Here is a 21,815-nt window from a genome sequence, read left to right on the forward strand (position 1 = left end):
CTCTCTCTCTCTCTCTCTCTCTCTCTCTCTCTCTCTCTCTCTCTCTCACTCTCTCTCTCTAATAATCTGAAGGCTCACTCTGAAAAGCACAAATTTTGAAGGTATTAAACACAAGGATGTAAAAAACTCCGTAGGACAAACTAACTTCAGGCACTTAAACGGTTTAATAGTTGTAAGAGAAGACTGAATTGGCGATAGAAATTTTAATCACTATAAATGACCCTACAGTAACTTTGCATTTCGTTCGTAACACTTGGAAACAATTCCTGAGACTAGTTCGTCCATTGGGGTGCTACCTCCAGTGCAGTGGATTTGCAGTGGGCTTTTAAGTGGTTGTGCTAAATTTTTGTACCAATTCTTACAATTCTTACGAATTATAAGTTTTAGTCGCATTCATATCTGATCTTTAGCTAATAACTGGGACTGTTTATGTCAAATTTCAGCAAAATTAACAATATAACAATGTAAATGAACTTTCCCTGCTCAAGAGCGTATATACTTCATGCCGTCTCCGATGAATATTTTTATGTTTTATAATAGGAGCACATTTTCAGTATATCTTGGTCCGTCACCCACAGGTAAAAAAGCAAATACTTTTTGTGAAAATCTCACATGTTACCTGTGCTTTAAGCATTTATTTCTTCTGGGTCAGCCTGAGCTATCTCTTTTCATCCCCCGAATTCTTAGCCGATTGTGTAATAATTGTAAAAAGAATGATTTACATTTTTCGTTCTTGTCTTCCCATTTTCACGAAGCACGCAGTGAAGTTTGAGGTGTTTATTTTTTCTTTGAGTAACAGCTATTCTTTACATCAAATATTCATCAAAATCCATTTCAGCAGGGATTAGATGTTAATTTGATACTTCAAATTATTACTAAGTATTAATTTATTTGGTGTTTCTATTTATTTTCCTTTTTAGTATCTGCAGCTTATGTATCTAGTGCGGCAGCTGCTGTTGGTGAGGGAAGTGTTAGCGGTGGGGGTCGTCAACGTCACGCTCCACTTTACGGTCGTTTTGTTGTCGAAGAAGAGCTTCCCGCTACACACCGTGATGTTATGCATCATGTAAGTTTTCTTTTTGTTTTCTTGCACGTCCTAGTGGACAGTTTGCTACATGCTTTTCCTTTCTTCCTCTTTTTTATTATTATTTGACGGTTTTTCTATTTCTTTTTTCTCCTCTCGCTTTTGTAGCGATCTAGTCCAACGTCTTCATCTGAAGTGCGTGCCATGCAAGCACGAATTCCAACACATTTTCGCGATCCCGCAACGGCACCGTTAAGAAAGCTAAGCGTGGATTTAATCAAGACCTATAAGCACATAAATGAGGTGAGTAAAAGAAACAAACAAAAAAATAAACACAAAAACATGCATACACGTATGGTCGGACAAAATTCGTAGTGAGAAGACGCGTTTCTAAAGGCTCCTCAGGTTTGCGTTAAATTTATAAAGAAAAAACTGCTATCAAAGCACAAAGTGTGATAAAGCAAAAAAAGACATACAACTAAACAGAAAGTAGCTGTTGATTTTTGGGGTCTTTCTTTCGTGCTCCCCAACTTAGCTGGGATTGTCCAAGATCATCGCACAGAAGGTAAAGAAAAAGAAAAGCAAAGGGCAAGAGAAACTCGGCACGGCTGCATTTTTTTGCAATACGAAAGAATCAATAATGAAAATATACATTCATAGAGTCACACGTAAATACGTATATATACCAGTAAACACGAAAACAATAATCAATAATAAAAAAACAACAATCCATATTCAACTCAATAAATAAATGTCAGCAACAATAGGATTGCAACGGAAAGTAAAGCGGCCATTAAAGCAATTGACAAGCTATTTCCCAAAAACGCAAAACAGCGTCAAACTGAATAAACATAAAGGTAATGAACGTAGAGAAGACTGAACAAGGCGCAACAAAAAGCAAAGAATATCTCAATAAAGTAAGAGCAGAAGAGAAGTAAGCGTTCACCGCAATAAATGTGCACAACATAATACGAACATGCTAAAATCTTGTACCAATAATTGGTGGAAAATAGACAAGTCATAACTATAAACACTCGGACAGCATTGGCGGAAGAACCTAAAGAGAAACCTGGGCTGACAAGGAAATATGTGCAAACTGAACAATATGCGGTAGTGCTTGAAGACAAGGATCCTAAGTGGCAATAAAAAGACTAATATGCCTAAAAAACTAACCGCACCCAAGAAAGAAGCGCCGAAGCCTGAGGATACAGTAGAAACCACCAAACAAAGCGGTTGGCTTAAAAACCAGAAGAAGCCATAAGAAGCTGGACAGGAAGCAATTGGCTGGCCCTCACATAAAAGGGGAACGTGTTACAATTAAAAGGACGGCCAGTGAATGGTAGAAATAACAACAGCATTAGCAGCACAGCTATTGAAAGCCAACAAAATAAAAATAGGATGGTGTCGATGCTGCATAAAGAAAAAAGAGACTTAGAAAATATGCTTGTATAGGGACAGGTCATCGGCTAAAAGAGAGTCACGAAAATGGTCGCAATTCACTGTGTAGAAGATGCGGAAATTAAGGGCCGATGGCCGCAGAATGCAAGAGCAAGACCTTGTGCATTATATCCGTATAGAAACGCTTAACAAACAAAACCCACTTTGTTTCAAGAGCTGCATACAACAAAGAACCACAATACCCTAATAGAATTCCTTCAAGCCAATCTAGAAAGGGATAAAGATCACCAACGCTTGATGCCGTAAATAGCAATCGAATAAAATGTAGAAATTGTGCTACTTAGCAAGCCATACGCAAAATCAAAAATGGATGCATGGTTTCAGAATAGAAAGAAAATCACCAACGCTTGGTGAAAGTGTCTATATATTACGTGGTTGCGTTAATTGTGACCATTTTTTCACTTGAAAAAGTCATTTATGGAGAAAAGTTGGTGTATGTGAATTGACCAAAATATTTTCCACCATTTTCTACATCTTTTTACCATATTTCTGGCAACTTTTCGATATATTGGTTTCGCAGCAATCAATTCATCGACCTATCTCCGCACTTCGTTAAGCCGTACTTTGCGAAGCTGCATGCTAGCCATGCCAAGTTGCATCGGTCTGAACAAGTGACAATCAGAAGGCGTCATATCTGGTGAGAATGCTGAATGTGACAGAAGTTTCCATTCGAGCTGCAACAGTGCGTCTTGGACAACGCCAAAAGACGAGCGACAAGGAAAAGAGGAAATGTAAATCGTGCTGAATTTTACAGAAATGCTCTCTCCGAGCAGCAATAAAACTCAGTAAACTGAAATGCTAGAAAGGGTTGTGCGAAGACAAACAACAATCCGTGAGGCTTACCGCATAAAATTATAACCAAGAAAGTTTGCTACGAAAAGCCTATACTAGGAATAACTAATACTGCCTGGGCGCAAACAATCATTGCAGAGCTGTTTCCAACAACAAAGCATCTCCCTAGAGCTACAATAAATTTAACAAGATATGGAATCAACATGCTGGGTCTAAGAAAAGAAAAACCATCGGAACCGGACCGAATACCAAACGCTATTGGTTGGCAGCATTTAGTCGGATTTACTTGATAATGTGTATAACTTGTGCCTCAAATCTGGAACCTTGCCAGCACTGTGAAAAAAAGACACTTATTTCGTTTTTAGAATATTTAAACAGTGGGATCTGGCCTAGTTGACACCCATCGCTTTAATAGATTTTTACTCCATCCTAAGAAAAAGAATCGGAAATCATTAATACTCTCGATCCCATATTCAGTCGTTTTCTGATAAATTTCACAATTTTGTAAAGTACGAATCATATTTGGCATAATTTGCTCTTAGTTTTTTCCCAGCTTTGTCTTAAGGGCACAGAAATATGCCAAAAAAATTATATCGCGAAGTATATATTCATATATATATATTGTATATTTTTTTGGAAATTAAAATAGTGAATCGATTTATTTCTTTCTGGCCGTTCGTCTGTCGTCGGCTACAGAAATGTTCACAAGTTTTCAAACCAGTTTTCAAATAAATACAAAACCACCACGTTTCTAATGCGCGGGTATCTGCAGGCTACCCAATAAAATGTAAAAGATAATGATGAATATTTCGATTATTAAGCTTTGTAATAAGCATGATTTAATTAAATTTAAATGTTACCAAAAAATTACGGTATTTATAAGCACATCTAATATGCATTAGGTGTTTGCAAGTATTTTAATCAGCAACATCTATTGGTGAAAATGATATAGTAATGTGAAGTATCAATGCACACAATAGTTAAATTCGATACGCTTGGCATTTCTTTACATAAAATAACAGTTTTCTATTTAGTAATATTGAGTTGTTCGGTGTATGCAGACGCTAATCATAGAACGCTCAAAATTGCGTTTTCAACATCATTATTTTTTGCCGTTTGATTTAAAGAAATCTGCTGCCGAAGCCTATCGAATACTTTTAAAAATTTACAGTGATGCTGCTCGATCATAAATCAATTGTCCGTTTTGGGTTCAATTGTTTAAAAGTGTTGATTTTGATGTCCATGACAAAGAACGGCCTGGAGGACCAAAAAAAGTTCGAAGACAATGAATTGCAAGAATTATTGGACGAAAACCCAGCACAAACTTTCAGAAAACCTTCGAACAGCGTAGTAATTGATGAATGAACTGTTTCTAGACGCTTACATGCGATGGAAAAGATACAAAAGGAGAAAAGATAGCTACCATACCAATTGACTGAAAATGGCATTTCAAATCGTTTCAACTTGTCCGTTCCATTGCTTGTGAGGCAAAACAAGAAGGAGTTTCTGTGGCGTAACTGGTGATAAAAAGTCGGTCCACTGCGAAAATTCCAAATGCAAGTAGTCATGAGTTTTCCAGGGGACCCATCTACGTCTACATCGAAGTAGAATATTCACAGGTATATAATTCTTCTAAGCTTATGGTGGGATCAACAAGGTGTAATGAATTACGAGCTCCTAAAATCCAATAAAATTCTTAATGCAGATGTCTATCGACTAGCAGCTCCGCCGCGCGTTGCAAGAGTTGCCAAGGATACTCTGTTGTCAAATGGGTCGATGATTTGATCGCTGCCAAACCAATATCGTTGCTTCGGCAACGTATCCCCTTGTTACCAGAAAAATCGAAAAAAGTTGTAGAAAATAATGGAAAGTATTTTGATTAATTTATATTGTACCAATTTTTCCCATTTCAAGTGAAAAAATGATCAAAATACATGCAGTAATCTATTACATTACAGAATCTTGGGATCAATGTTTATCAAACTTAATTTTTGTGAAATGACCATAATAAACATTAATAAATGAGACTCTTAATTAATTTAAAAAAAAATATTTCAAATGTTCTTAAATTCTTTTTATCCACTATCAAATTCGCTGCAGGTGAGCGAACGCAAATACACTTGTAAAAACCTATGGCAACCACTAACTTGTCCCGAAAAATTCCCGGGAGGATTTATTTGCACAATTCGGTTTAATTCATTAACATATTCTATTTTAGGAGGGATACATTCAGACCAACGTTTTTCACAACGCGTCTCGATGTATTGCGTATTACAGAATGACTACGCTTCAGTTCCCGCAATGACCTTATTATTTGATCTAAATATCTTTCCCCTAGAGCATTCTATTGCAATATGAAAAGAGCTATTAGTGGTTAGAGATCTAGAGCATACGGTGGGACAACAACTCGAACTTTAATTTTTACGCTCTTGGGAGCGCTTCGAATCCGTAATAGATTGACGATTTCATTTTCTTTTTTGGTTTCAAAATAAGAAAAATATCGTCACTTAACTAGTGTAACTCGCAAATAAATGATTAGAATGACGTGAAATTTTGACAGGCCAAGAAGACCAATTCGATATATGAGCCGTTTATTTTGAAAGTGGTTTAAGTTCATTTTTAAAAAAAATTTAGTTAATGGTAACAATAATCACAATCCTATATAATCTTTTTTTTTATAAACAATTTAAGTCTAGTATCATTAAAATCGCTATGATTTGGGGTACCTGAAAATTGGTTAGTTAACGAAATGCAAAAAAATTTATTTTGAAACTGATTTAAGTCCACTGAAAAAAATAATTTTGATATAGAATGTCTTATGTTACTATCAGGACATTCATTTTTGCGAAATGATAGTGATTTTTGAGTGATAGAAATGGCTTTGAGGAAAAATAATTTAATGTATGTCCCCCAGGATTACTAAGAAACCATAAAAACATGTCGAAAGAGTAACAAATTTATATTAACTAAAATAAAATGTGAAGATTTTTTTTCTACAAAACCTCTGGAAGAAGCAATTTATAAAAGATTAAAATACACCTGTAAATTGGCTTGGATGCGATTTATAAAAAGTGAACCCTACAAAATGTTTTATAAAGAATCTATGGAAGTGGATACAGAGTTCAAAATACTTGATTTATTACCTTGTCGGGGAAGACCAAGGAACTTCAACAAAATGAAATTAACTCCCTTATACAAAAATGTACGTCCCATTTCAAATCCTAAGTATAAGGATATGATGGACTCACTAAGGTATATACCACCTATGCGCCTTGAATATTTTAACAACCTTACACATAATCTAATGGGGAGAAATAATATGGCAAAATCTTTAATATTGTTCTTAATAAATGAATGTTAGTTTAATTTTTTAATAAATAGATCTAAAAAAAAAAAAAAAAACAAATTAACTTATAATAATATTAAACAAAGAACACAAAGTGGACTTATAACTTTTCACAAACAAAAAAGGTTCTGAAACACAGCTTACTTTTCTAGTAAAGTTTACAAAACGTATTACGTTATATATTCTCACATGTTTAAAGTAACAAAGCCGTAAAAACAACTTAATATCAGTTAACAATATTTTTGAAACAATTCAAACGCAAACCCCTAAATATCTCAATATAGGAAAAAATGGACTTAAACCACTTTCAAAATAAACGGCTCATATTATATATCGATATATGTGCTTCTTTTCAATATTTCGAAATTGAATAAATAAGTTTCTTCTTGAAATTATGGCTATGCTTTGTCACACCTTATGAACGCACAATTTTTTAATACTTGGGATTAGTCATTTAAATAGGGAGTTCGAAACTATGTAAATTGTCAAATGTACGAGGTAGAGAAACGAAAACACTATACTTTTTTCAAATCAAACTTCAACAAATATTTTACTTCTTAGTATGATATTTCTTTTCTTAAAAAAGAATTCAAAATTGAACTTTGCATAACAGGTGCTACTACATATTTCTATGTTTTGGTATAAAAAAACTTTTAATAGAGCCCTGTTTTCTAGTTTTACTACCTCAGAAATTTGAATTTGGTGTTTGCAATAATAAAAATTGGTTGTTGTTATTTATCTCAGACTTTGAAAAGATGAAACATTTTTGGCTTGATTTTCATTTCTCCGATACAACGATACAAACAGCGGATGGTGCTCGTTAACATGTTGTTAAATACTTCCTCAATATAGCGCTCCATATGATTGCTTGTATTTACACACTGTTATACGACTACTTGTCCGTTTGCACTATGAATTAAATTTGTTGTGCGTGAATGTATGCCTTTACATATGTGCTATGACACTTTTCGCCATGCGGTTTGTGCATTCAACTGGCTTGAGTTCCCTTGCCGTTTCTGCCTTTGCTGTTGTTAGCACTAGTCGCCATCGTCTTAATCATCGTCGTTTATGTTAATCAATAGCTGTAGTATATTTTCTTGTTACTAATTGTCTGGGAGTATAGTATATAGTTTAAATAGACAAGGCAGAAGAAAATATACAACTATTCAAACCGATCTTGAGAGAATGCATTCTTAACACATATTTTATAATATTTTGCCAAACTTTAGTACCCAGATATTGCTAAAATATGATAATTTGTTATGTTCGACTAGTCAATCGACTAACCAGGCATCTAATATTTATGTTGTGACTCTGCCTATAATTATTCAAAGCTAGATTAGAAATATTGTGTACATTTTTGTTGCTTTTGCTACTTTTCGGTCTGGATGTTATTAACGACAAACACCATCATGGTATATATACAAAAAGTTCCACACTAAAACCCACACACACGCATAAAAAAATAATAGCGAAAAAATGCTGCCTTACTCTGTTGGTAAAAGTACACTTATGTACTCATCAAAAGAGTCCATCAAGAATAAACTGTGCGAAAAGCACACACCGAACAAATACCATCCACATTTCAGTGGCGTTGACGTGAACGTCTGACGCCGGCGGCTGACATGGCATACACCCATTTTTAAGCGTTCATCCAGTTTTGCTGTGGTGGCTGTAAAAGAGTTTGCAGACTTTTAGGCACATTAAAAAAAAACCCTCTCATAACGGCTTCTAGCTTTTGAGCTCTCTGTTTTTAACTTGGTGCTTACCTCCCTCGTTATTGACACCCAGCCGCCACGCTATCATATGCTTATTTGAAACTTAAAATAATATTATTTCAAATGTTTATTAACAACTGATTAATCGTTCGTCTAGCTTTTGGGATAAAGCAGCATCTGTATACATATTAATATAACATTTTTATTCTTATTTTTTATAACATTTTCATTTTTTTATTCTTTTTGTATAATATTGTTATCTTCATTATCATCACAGCCATTATAAAAATCGTCACCTGGTGCTGCTGCTGCTTTCTATAGCTTTTCTACATCCCTTTTTCTCTCTCTCTTGTTTCATTTCCTCTACTCTCATGGGCAATTTCGCATCCAGCAGCATAACCCGCACAAACTCGTAAATGTTGTTTGAGTTAGCAACAACGTTTTTTATGTGTGAAACTTTTGACTTCTCATTATAAAGCTTGCGTTTGTGAATGCCTGCGTGTGTATGTTCATCCTTCATGTATTGCTTTGTAATTACCACCAGTGGTGGTGGGCATTGCTGCTGCAATGAAAGGGGTATGAATTTTGGTTGGTTGGTAGCCATTACAACAAATCCATACACAGATGCGTCACAGGCACACAGCCATGCAAACGCGCGCGCACGCACAAAACAGTCACAGCTCCACCACACTCACTCAATCATACGCTTTAGTTAATGTTTACATTTTGCATGCACATTCAATAATTTGATGTCTTCCACATATGTACGTAGGCTTTTTGGTAGAAGAGTGACAACGTGTTTTTAACTTTTATACAGACATACTGAACTTTCGTTTTGTTTTGTTATTATATATATGTATAATGTCAGATATATATATATATATATATATATATATTTATATATAAAAACGACAATAAAACAGTTGATGTGCAAATAAGTCCCTCCTGTTAAAATTTGTTACTTCATAAAATCTGCTTGTTGCGTCCAATTTTTCTGAAATTTTACTTATAGATAACTTAGATATTGATGTTTAAACGATATAAGTTTCAGTCGTTTACGGGCTGTCGTTCGGTGTATATTAAAATCAAGTGAGTTGCATTTTATCTATGGCACTGCGTTTTTCTCCTTTTCACTGAATTAACCTAGAAAAAATGCAACTGAGTCTACGAACATTATTAAGTTGGCTTGAAATGAAAAGAAATCCAGGAAATGGTTTCCAGCTTCGGCTGGGAAGTTTCACCGCACGCGCTATATACTCCAGTCTCGTTTCCTTCTATTCTATGACTATTTCAGATAGATGCAATCGTATTTATAGATCAGCAGCTCTGCTATGTTGAAGATGCGCACAAATGAAACGATGACTATTTGGCCCCAGAATGAGGAAGTTTCTACCGCGAGGGCATTCAGAAGCAACCCGATAAACGGCAAAAACTATAAATAATGACGATACATACACATCTCATCTATTAAACTTTGTAAAGGAAATAATTTATTTATCCCAATAATAATAATAATAATAATAAATAATCCAATGCAAATAACAATTTTAATATTTTTGAAGTTAGTAATTATCGTCACTAAATAAAAAATTGTAAAAATAAATATTAATAACAAATTAATATTAATATAAAATCGATTAAATAATAAAATGTGATTTTTCAATTTATTTCTAGGTTTACTATGCGAAGAAGAAACGTCGAGCACAACAAACCCAAGGCGATGATGATTCTTCAAATAAAAAGGAACGTAAACTATATAATGATGGATATGATGACGACAATCACGACTATATCATAAAACATGGCGAAAAATTTTTAGATCGTTATGAAATAGATTCATTAATAGGTAGGTGTTCTAGTTTAAAAAAGACGTTTCTAACATTAACTACGTTCGGTTTTTTAATTTTTTAGGCAAAGGCAGTTTCGGTCAAGTAGTTAAGGCCTACGATCATGAAGAGCAAGGTTTTGTAGCGATAAAAATTATAAAAAATAAGAAACCGTTCCTAAATCAGGCACAAATTGAGGTGAAATTGCTGGAAATGATGAATCGCGCAGATGCTGAAAATAAATATTATATAGGTAAGGATCGGAGCAGATTACGGATACTTGAGATTAATGTCAATTCTTCTCTTCCGCTTACGTAGTTAAACTCAAACGACATTTTATGTGGCGAAATCATTTATGTTTAGTTTTTGAACTATTATCCTATAACTTGTATGATTTATTACGTAATACAAATTTTCGTGGTGTCTCGTTGAATTTGACACGTAAGTTCGCTCAACAACTATGTACTGCTTTGCTCTTTTTAAGTACTCCCGAACTGAATATAATACACTGTGATCTTAAACCCGAAAATATATTGCTTTGCAATCCGAAACGTTCAGCTATAAAAATTGTCGATTTTGGCAGTTCATGTCAATTGGGTCAAAGGGTAAAATTTTCGCGACATTATGGCGTATATCTCAATTATTACTCATTTATTTTTCTCGATTTTCAGATATATCAATATATTCAATCGCGTTTCTATCGTTCCCCAGAAGTTCTCTTAGGCATACCGTATGATTTAGCTATTGATATGTGGTCACTGGGTTGTATTTTAGTCGAGATGCACACGGGTGAACCCTTATTTTCCGGTTGTAATGAAGTCGACCAAATGAATAAAATTGTTGAAGTGTTGGGAATGCCGCCTAAATATTTATTAGACCAAGCACATAAAACTCGTAAATTCTTCGATAAAATTGTTTCGGATGGTTCATATGTACTAAAGAAAAGTCAAAATGGTCGCAAATATAAACCTCCTGGTTCAAGAAAGCTTCACGATATTCTGGGCGTGGAGACTGGTGGACCAGGTGGGCGGCGGCTCGATGAACCGGGTCATTCATTGGCCGATTATTTGAAATTCAAAGACTTGATATTGCGAATGTTGGATTTTGATCCAAAAACACGTGTCACACCGTATTATGCCTTGCAACATAATTTTTTTAAACGTACCGCAGACGAAAGCACTAATACGAATGCGGGTAACTCGGGACCCGCAGGCAGTATGGCAATATCATCGCCTTCGGTTAGCTCCACCTCATCATCGACGGCAGCTGTTGGCGGGCAATTAGTGCCGACTAGTGCTGTACAACTACAACACACAGAACAGCAACAGGGACATGGTAAGTAAAAACAATTTAATAATTTTCTTTATTTAATTTTAATTTTCAAATATGCTTTCGTTTTGGAATGTTTGTTGTTTTTAAAACTACCACCGGGGGTTGAATTCAAATTGAATTATATCTTAATTTCTGTTATCATTTTGAAACGAAAGGTGATCTGAACATCGGGATGGGTCTAGACATATTTGTCCCTCTGTATGTGTTACATTCAACAGCAAAACTGAGTAGCGTTATTTTCAAGTTTGTTGTGAAGACTTTGGCATAAACAGCCAAAAAAGAGCTTACTCTTCAAAACATCCAATTTATTTATTAGGGGCTTGCCTCTAAATTTAGAACCTCTACGAATCTTACAGTTATATTAACCACTACTCCAAAAAAGTGGCTTAAAAGCATTTAAAATAATGCAATTATCCACAATACTACAAAGTTTAATACATTTCGTCTCAGACTGTGTATATGAAATATCAATAAAGGTGGTAGAGCTAAAAATTTCGAACTCACCCCGAATATAATATATAACATTTAACATCGTTCTTTAAATGCCTTTTAATTTCAAAAAGTTTGAATGTAAATTTTTCTATTATTATTATAAGATAGTTTCCTATAAGTTTGATTTAAAATTCTTACCTGATTTTTATTTTTTTATAATTTTTAAATAGACATTTTTGCTGATTTACAGCTATAAGAAAACTGAGTAAGATTTCTGCTTTCTCTATTGATTGACTAATGATCAGTTTTTAAGTAAAGAATTTCGTCTGACTAAGGAGATAGCTATGGTTGATTGCATTTATTTTACAATCCTTTTCCTGATTGCGTAATTTTTTTTTTAATAGATTTATCAGCCAAACTCGATAATAGGCAATTTTAATTGAATAATATTCCGTTACCTTAGAAAATCAATTTTTAAGAACGGTATACACGTCCCGTATTACTGAATTACAGAAGTTATAGTATTGTTTTGTATTTCGATTTCGCTAGCAAGATATATACGTTGAGTGTCTTGCGAATTCCTAATCTAACGCATATTTCTATGAAGAACGGGCTTAGGCAAAAATCGAATGTAAAGCTATAATATCACCTTTTGGTTTTTTTATTGACTGAAAGACTTTCTAAACTATCCAAGAAGTTTACTACCCGAACGTCGTCGTACAGCCATATTGCAGGTATTTTGAGTGGACTGTGTAAGTCGTCAATCAACTGGAAATACAAAAAAACAACTAAGCATAATATTGCTGTAACAATGGAAATGTTCGTTCAGAAATGTTATTATACAGGCAACGCAGATTGGTGTTGAAGTACAAATCGCTGTAACGGCAAAACTTTAACTGCGCCATTTCGGAAATCAGGCACATCAAGCTTACCGTACGATTGGGTCTTTCAGCCTTCATTTTGCCAACTCTACGAACGATTTTTGGGCAATTTTTGTTAAAAATGACACAATTTTTTCAAAAATCGATGCTCACTAGATACCAAGTCATATTTTCTCTACGCAAGTACAGTAGAGTACGTAGCGGTGCGCAAGCAAACTCAACCAAATAAAAGCCGCATTGGTATCTTTTTATGTGCTTGCATTGCACTCTTATATTTACAAATCGAAATGATGATAAATATTTTCAATTTTAAATAAATTCAGAGTAATGAGCTGATTTTTGGTGAACAAGGTCAGGTAACATTACCGTTGAAACGGTTCCCAGTGAATGATGCAGTTTCAAAAATTATATTGGGAGGCAATTTGACCTTTTTATTGTTTTTCGTGATTCTTTTATTGGTTTATAAGTGACCCTCAAAGTTTGACTGGAGAGGCAAAATTTAAAATGGTTTAAAAATTCAGTTATATAGCATTGTTGATACTTTGACGCGTTTTGCTCGAAACCATATTTTTTGAGCCTACCGCACTACTGAAATTAAAAGAAATTTTAACGCCAAAAATGTAGCATTTTTTTAATTTTTTTTTTTTATTAATTTGAATATTCTTAACTCCAACGTCGATTTTTAAGTGATCTTTCCAAAAAAATTTTGCCCCGACGACATATTTTAAAATCAATTTTTCGGAAAATTCCTGCAACTTTCATTTATTTGATTTTAATTCATATTTTTCGAGATTATTGTTTTGTTGTTCCAAAGGCGAAATTATGGCTTACAGGATTACGATAAGACAAGCTCATAGCCAAAAGCGTTTGTCTTTTGAAAACGGTCACGCTTCCTTTATATTTTCAAAAAATGCGAAAGAAAATATTTTTAAAACTTTTATGTAACAGCTGCACGTTTATAAATTCTTTCACTTTCTATATACATGTTTGAAAAATGCCTCCTTTAGTGCGGAGAAGATGATTACTCCTTAAGCAAATATTCCCAAAAAAGGAACGAGAAAAAGTCTAGCAATTAAAAGGCGCAAATTGAGCTCTTTATAAATTATGTCCTTCTGAAGATACAAGGCAGTATTTTTTTTAATATGAAGACTGTGGAAGCATTAGCACAATTTGCGATGTCATAGTTAATATAATTCGCATAGTTTTTACCAAACCTGTAAAACCCGCAAAAAAAGTTTCACAGGCACGACAATGCCTTTCAAGCCATCTGAAATCGTTGGTTGTACATAATAACTATTTACTTTCAAGGTTCGCCTGTTGGAATATATATACATATCCATAACAATTTGTTCATAATAACTAAGAGTGATCGTTTTAGAATGAAAGAGAGATCCGCCTGGGTGGCCGAGTAGGCAAGAGTCTCGACTAGCAACTCAGTGGTCGTGGGTTCGAATCTCAAGTGCCGTAGAGTTTTTAATAAAGGCCGATAGCCTTAGATGCTAGTGCTTTTAAGAGTTTAGTCTTAGAATTTATTTCTCTTGCGAAATTAATAATAATAATAATAATAATAGAATGAAAGATGTTTGGGTGATAAATTAGTTTAAACGAAAGGTTTAAAAATACCGGTATTTAATAGGAGTTTTCATCATGTCTGGTTTAATGTAATTGTTCCATAATAAAGCTTAGTTGTAGCAATAGTAAAATATTTTATTTTCTCGATCAACTTATTGCTTATTTTTCCTTAAAAAAAAAACTAAATTTTTGGTTTTTAGTTTCACTATATATAACGTTAAAAAAATTCCTCTGTTCCATTTAGTTTCATTTATACAATTCGTAAATTATTTTATTGTGGTTGAAAATACCACTCACGGTTTGCATTTAATTTTATTAGTTTATTTATTAAAAAAAACTCCTGTAGTTTTTTTAAATTCCTTTTCTCTCTTCAAAGTTAATATTTATTATTATATAAAAACTTTTCCAACACCTTTGAAAAAACCTCTAACTAAAAAGATCGACGATGACCTGGAATCATAGTTAAAGATCCACAGCAGCAACAGCAGCAGGCATTAGTAGCACTAGTCTCTTCATCGTCATCGTCATCATCGTCCTCTTTAAAAACCTCTAACTAAAAAGATAGACGATGAAGAGACTAGTGCTACTAATGCCTGCTGCTGTTGCTGATGGGTCTACTTAAGATCTTTAACTAGGCATCGTCATCATCGTCGTCATCATCGTCAACATCTACCGCATCTAATCTAGCTTCCTCAAGTTCAGGAGTAGCTAATACAACAAGCATCACTGCGGCAACAATAACAACAATAGCACATCAATCACACCATCAACAACAACAGCAGCATCATTATGTGTAAAAGCTCGAAAATATTAAAGTTAAAAAGTAAATCTCACTGAAATAAAACAAGAAAATGTATAAAGTAAAAAAGCAAAAAACGCATAAATACTAACCAAACCACAGAATCCAACAAAGCTCCATGTTAAGTGCACCAAAGATACTTTGACAGCATTTAACGTGATGCAAAACTGCAAACACGTTTCTTCAACGTAAAATAAAATGGACAAAACAAGTAGTATTTAAGCATTTATCTTTCTGTCACTCTATATATAAAGTATATAAAAATTTGATAAGACAAAACTAAAAGCTTAATTATAATTTAAACTATTTTTGTTTGTACCTTAATTTTCTCAAAAACATTTTCTATTCAACTTATAACGATTTCATTGGATGCCATATACTTAATACACGCATATTCATATATAAATTGCATATTTATTAAATACATACATTAAACTTTCAAACATAATTTTGCCTTCACTCTTGTATAACGATTTGTGTCTTTTCTTATTAGTGTGTTTCCGGCAATTAATTTGCTTTTATATTCTTCATTTTATACCATTCAAAAGTAACAATTATGTTCATACGATATATGAAGAAAATTCTAAATTCAAAAAAATTCAAATTTAATTTGAAGACTGGCTCCCCCTTTTACATGTTAAAGGCAACCCTTCTGTTTTCATATCTGCTACAAATTGTTTCGAGTTTAAACGACTAGAAATTTATCGCAAATGCGTTACAAATTTTTTGAGTAGCAAATACGTAAAAATATTCACAAAATATTATGTAATTCAATTTTTTTCTCTTAAAAAATAAATATTCTTTGAAAGCGCCATAAAGTATAAATATTTCTAAGAGAATACTGGAATTGGATTAGTTACATTTCAAAACTCTGTGCAAAAACAAAGATTTGATCTTAAATTTTCGCTTATTGCAACTCGTGCTGTTACGTATAAAAAATAGCTAAATCGGTGCATGTTCCCTTAATCCTGGACTTATTTTCTAAGCTACAAGCTAAAAATACTAGAATTCTTAATTTAGAGATTAAGATAGGTTCTACATTTGCTATTTAAGATTTCAGTGTCAAATTCGAAATTCTATAAAGGTAAGACCTGAAATATATACCATCTGTATATAATCACAAGATATCCCGTTTTGAACATGCAGTCTAGTGTTCAAATAAGCTGTCTCATTGCAGTCAAAGATAGTTTTTGGGCGCTGAAATATCCCATTTTCAAAGCAAGAATCAAATTTAAAAAAATATAAATTCAATCCGCAAAAACTGAATGCAGATTTTTTCGTTTTTGATGACGAAGTTCTATTTGTTCCTCAATTTATCTTTAAAAGAATGATACAATTTCTGTAAATCTATACGTTTTCCACTATAGGGATAAAAAACGGGACATGCATCTGGTATACAACGGTCTAAGTTCAATTTTGCAATCAAAAACTCTTCTTTTTAATGTAAATACGTACTTATTTTGACAATGAACACATTCATAAAATTAAGTTGATGTATGAACAAAAATAAGTCATGAAATATTTGCCTTTGTGGGCTACCGTATAACCAAGTAATTAAAAAGCGCAAGTATGAATTCGGCACACCATAATTAAATTCCTAGTCTGGTACGCTATACTTTAGTTACGAATGGTGTGTGGTCGTAGTTGCAAACCTTTTCCGTTTGAATGTACATATCTTAGGCTGGTTTGACTACCTACCGCTTTCTCTCTACACCCCTTTCGGATCATGGCTCCATGACACGTGTAAGAGACAATTCCGCCGCACAAAAATTTTTTTGGTTGCATTGAAGGGAAAAAATATATTTCCCTCTTTTTAAACATTTTCTTATGAAGTCTACATTGTTACGAAAACGGTTTTGACAGGCTTGTTTGGTTTAAAAATATAACGTTTTAGCGTTCTTGTTGAAAGGAATGTTTCTTACTCGACTTTTTCAAAAGAGCTTTGTTTTGACAGGATTTTATTCTTGTGTATGAAAAAAAAAGGAACGACTTTGGAGATGCCTTTGATACTTACTGTCTAAGTGAATATAAAAAAAGCGTACTAGATTGCTTCTTTCTTGGGCATCCTCTTTGGCTAAAAGATACGAAGAAAGCGATCTCACAGCGTTCTTTAATTTTAATTAATTTTAAAATTTTGCTAATTCTTCTAACTTTTTTTTTTTAAGTTAATCTTTGTAGCTCAAAGTTCTCAGACATGGAGTTTTTATACTTACTCAAGTTCAAAATTCAAATAGCAGTCAACTAGTATATAATAGAACACATTCATTGCAGAAAGATACGACTATAAAGAAAAACAAAATGTCTTAAGGAATCGATACTGATAATCTAAAATATTTCAGTTTGTGGTTTCAAAAATGAAGTGAAGTATATTTGTTAGATTGTAAACAAAACTTACACTTATTCTTAAAAATATCTCATCATATATATGGTTGAAATTGTCTTATATACGCTAAAAACTAACTTAAATATAAAAGACGTACACATTTGATCAACGCGATGTTTTGAGTAAAGGTAATTACGTTGGCCCCTTTATTCTTTCATATCCCCATCGCCATTCGTGATTACACACGTTGAAATAATTGACTTTTTTTGCAAATATTTTCTGTTTGTGTCTACAGGCTAACCTTGAAAGTGGGCGCGTTCAGCGCATCAAGTGCAAAAAATTGTAACTTGCAACCAATAAGTGGTATTAGAGTTTGCAATCAATATTTATTTATATCAGCATGGTGATGACCAATCAACATATTTTATTAATTTTTATTTAAAATCATTATACATAACGTAGTCGGTGCCTACGGTTTTCCCATTTTAGGGGAAATGTGCGTACTTTTTGACACTCAGAAATATCGATCATATGACATATAATTTAGGAGCTAAGATTCAAGCTTGAGGATGGGAATGGTCCACCGTAAGCATGCTCATTATTGATGAGGAATTTACACGCCCATAATTACGAAAATATTTTACAATTTTATGCATTAGTTTGGAGAAATATAATATGTATCCCATATGTCGGGGTCAAAATAATATGTATCGTATATATATAATTTCCTTACAGGCATTTTTTAAACAAATGAAACGCAAAACGCTTGAATTAAAAAAATGGTAAGAATTTAAAATTAAATTTAAAACTAAAATTATTTAGATAGTTTTCTACCCCTTCTCTATTAAACAAGCGGTAATTATATAGTTCAGATCAACTTATAAAGAATTTGTTGTGTATCGTGTATTCGATACTACCAATCCGAACATCTTATTGAAATACCTTTAAGGTTTTTTTTTATCACATAAACTAAAGTGTAGTGTAAAAACTTGGAAAAAATGCTGAAATAAGGAATTTTCGTAAATTTACCGTCTCCATATTTCTTTTTTACCATGTGCTCTAAAATATTGGAAGCATTTTACGAAAAGTGTTATCTTCTATGTCTTCATTTTTGTTATTGCTAAATATAAATAACACCAAATTTGAAATAATACTATCTTAGGCATCTTCGCAGTAAATTATGTATTAATTTTTAATTGCTTGGAAAAAGTTGATTTAAAAAAAAAATACGTATATGGAAAGATATAAAAACGATTAGTTGGTTTAACATTGTCGTAATCGAAATTATAGCAAAGAAAATCGCAAGTAAATCATATACAAATATTACAATATATAAAAATCATTTAAAGAAAAGTAATAACTAACTTTAAAAGGAAGATGCAGAAGAACATATACTTTAAAAATAAAATTGAAAACAAATGCAAAGAATATTAAAGTTTAGGCCACTTTGGTATATAATAATAAAAATTAAAAAAATGAATAAAATTCTTTACCTACATGAAGGAAAAAACACTACTTATTGATATATATCGTAATTTAAGAAAGCAAATACATCTAACCAAAAGAAAATTTATGGAAAATCTAAAACTATCTAACGAAATTCATTTTTTTTTGCACAAATCCTGAAAAGAGTAAAAAAATATACTTTAGGCTTTTCCCTTCTTTTCTTTAGTTTTCTCATATTAGAAATTATGTACTAAAAATATATATTAATACGAAAATAAAAAAGGACTAAAAATATATTATTTGGCAAATAAAAACAAAAGCCTCTCTCTACTTCATTATTAAGAGAAATATTTAAAAAAAAGCTAAAACAAAAAAAAAAAAAGACAGAAAAATACTCTTCGACATAAAATAAAAAAAAAATGTTATACAGATGACATTCGAGACATACCTACCATATATACTTACAATACAATAACATACACAACTGCTAATACCAATATTACTGCTATTCCCGCATTTTTTGGACTCTATGGCAATGTTTAATCCAATTAATCAAACAAAAAACAAACGTAAATAAAATTAAACGTAATTAGTTTTCGCACATGTATTCCCTTCGATTTTTTTTTTGTTTTATTTAAATAAATATTGTTAACCAAATAAGATTTTTAGAAGAAATTGTATTAAGGGCGCTAACATGAAATATTCCATAGACTATTTCACAATGTTCGAAAACTTGTACGAAAGTTCGAAATTGTTAAACGACGCTTAACGACGTTTCATTTTAAATACTTCTTTTAATATAGTAGCGCCTAATGGATTTTATTAATTTTGGTCATATCGTTAACGAAGCCCTCAATTTTATTTTGCTTCTCATATCGAAAATATACGTTCGTCTTCATTGGACTAATAGTAAGAGTTAAATCATGTGCATATTTATATTTTAAGAATTGCATAAGTTGGCATTAATAGTTAAATTATTGATTGATTTTTTTGGGAACCATAAACGCAATCCTTTAATCTTTCTAACCGTGAAAAATACGATCGGTATTCTAAAAAATAGTTATATTAAAATTAAGCACATTCTTGATGCTCAAATACAATTTGCTCTTCCAATGTCTTTGAATTGAAATTGCACATCAGTTAGTATTTTTAAATCCGCAACGAATGGGATTGCATTTTAGGAATGCTTATTCATCTTACAAAATACCCTATGAATTGTTGTAGTTACAAATCACACCAATTCAAATAAGAAAAATTTAATTTACTCCAAATATGCCTTTTTTGAATTTCAAAGATCAAGTGTGAATACAGAGTGTGTAGAATTTTCAATCCACTAGAGAAAAAACTAATAAGAAACTTTGTTAATCGCCATTGTAGTATTCATTATCCAAAGGTAATTTCTTAAGGATGTGAGGGTCAACTGACCAACGGCAACCATGTCGGAGCTGGACTTGTCAAAGTTCGCCGTGGAATATGTTTATCAAACTGCATGCCAATCTAGTGCATATTATAAGCTATGGGTTAGTTTACGGCTAGCAGTCCTGTGACTAGAACATGACCCTTTATTCATTAAGTTTGTAGATAGTATTGGAAATGTTTGCCTTAAGTCCTTATGCTATTTGTTGCAGACTTTAAGCAAGTCTTTGCTATTGGTTGCTGATGATGTGCTACATCTACCGTAGCCCTCTATGTTTAGTCATCAAATAAGAAAATAATCCTGAGTGTTCCAATAAAAATTAGGCCGACTACGGATATGTCTATGCTAACTAAGAATCTTGCGTTGATTTATAATAAATTAATCCCGATAGAGTCTCTGATGTGTATTGCCAAGCGTTACAAATGGAATTTGTTGGCGTTCGAAATAAAGAAGCAAAAACTTCAAATTGTTGCCATCTATGGCTTAGATACAATCAAGTATCAGCCAGCAGAAGCACTTTTGAAACTTACTTTGCTTAACGCAAGTTTAGCTACCTGTTCAGCAACTAATTGGGAAAATAGGGTTTCCAATCCATTTATAGCATGGCGAATACTGGTGACCTCAGTTATTTTTCGCATTAAAATAAATTTCTATCATATTATAATACCTCATTAAAAACTTGTAAGAAATTAAAGGCATTGTGACTATGACTCTTATCTACAATTGAATCATAATTTTTAAAGATATAAATAAATGCGCTTTTCTGTTCAATGTTTTTCTTTCTTGTTATTTAGCATTTTTATTTAAAAAGTTTTGAAATATTAAAAAGTAAAAATTTCTTTAAACAAGAATTACAGAAATACTAAGAATTTTGTGAAGGAAATGTTGCATTTATTAGGTGACTTAACCACCATAGAGTTCATTATTTATATATATATAAAAAAATAAAATTAAAAATAAAATGATACTTACATTTAGTATTAAAAAAGGGTAATTATATGTAAAAATACGCAAAAATTAAAACTACCAAACAAAATACCATAAAATTAGGGTAAATTAAAATGAAAAGCAAAAAATAATGAGAACGTTTTCGAGCAATGGGATATAAATAAGAAGTTAAAGGAATGAATTACTAAAATAGATTAGTTTGTAACAAAGTAAATTAACATTTAAATAATGCATACACTGAAATAAGTGGAGATAAAATTAGTTATAAAGAAACTAGTGAATGTATGTGTAAGAAAACGTTGAGAGTTAAAACGCTATTTAACCCAAATATGTTATGCAAGTGAGTTTGGTTTGTATAGTTTACTAGATATCATTGAAATGTTTCAACAATTTTGTTTCTCGTATTTTATATACATATACAGATATATTTTGCTCGTCCAACTATATCCTCCCCTCTATTTGAAACATTATTATATTATTTATATATTTCACAAAAGCAAT

General features: G+C 32.4%; 1 protein-coding gene across 3 annotated transcripts in view; it reads left to right on the forward strand.

The window, feature by feature from the left end:
• The window catches only part of LOC119642122 (serine/threonine-protein kinase minibrain-like), a 55,170-nt gene that overhangs the window by 27,616 nt on the left and 5,739 nt on the right, over nucleotides 1-21,815 (forward strand). For all 3 annotated transcript variants that reach the window (XM_038041119.1, XM_038041125.1, XM_038041110.1), the window contains exons 2-7: nucleotides 921-1,066; nucleotides 1,193-1,327; nucleotides 10,013-10,184; nucleotides 10,250-10,417; nucleotides 10,483-10,769; nucleotides 10,836-11,499. In XM_038041119.1, coding sequence (XP_037897047.1) covers nucleotides 921-1,066; nucleotides 1,193-1,327; nucleotides 10,013-10,184; nucleotides 10,250-10,417; nucleotides 10,483-10,769; nucleotides 10,836-11,499 — 1,572 coding nt within the window. The remainder of the gene's footprint in view (nucleotides 1-920; nucleotides 1,067-1,192; nucleotides 1,328-10,012; nucleotides 10,185-10,249; nucleotides 10,418-10,482; nucleotides 10,770-10,835; nucleotides 11,500-21,815) is intronic.

This window comes from Glossina fuscipes, unplaced genomic scaffold (assembly GCF_014805625.2).
Source record: "Glossina fuscipes isolate IAEA_lab_2018 unplaced genomic scaffold, Yale_Gfus_2 0, whole genome shotgun sequence".
NCBI classification, from domain to species: Eukaryota; Metazoa; Arthropoda; class Insecta; order Diptera; family Glossinidae; genus Glossina; species Glossina fuscipes.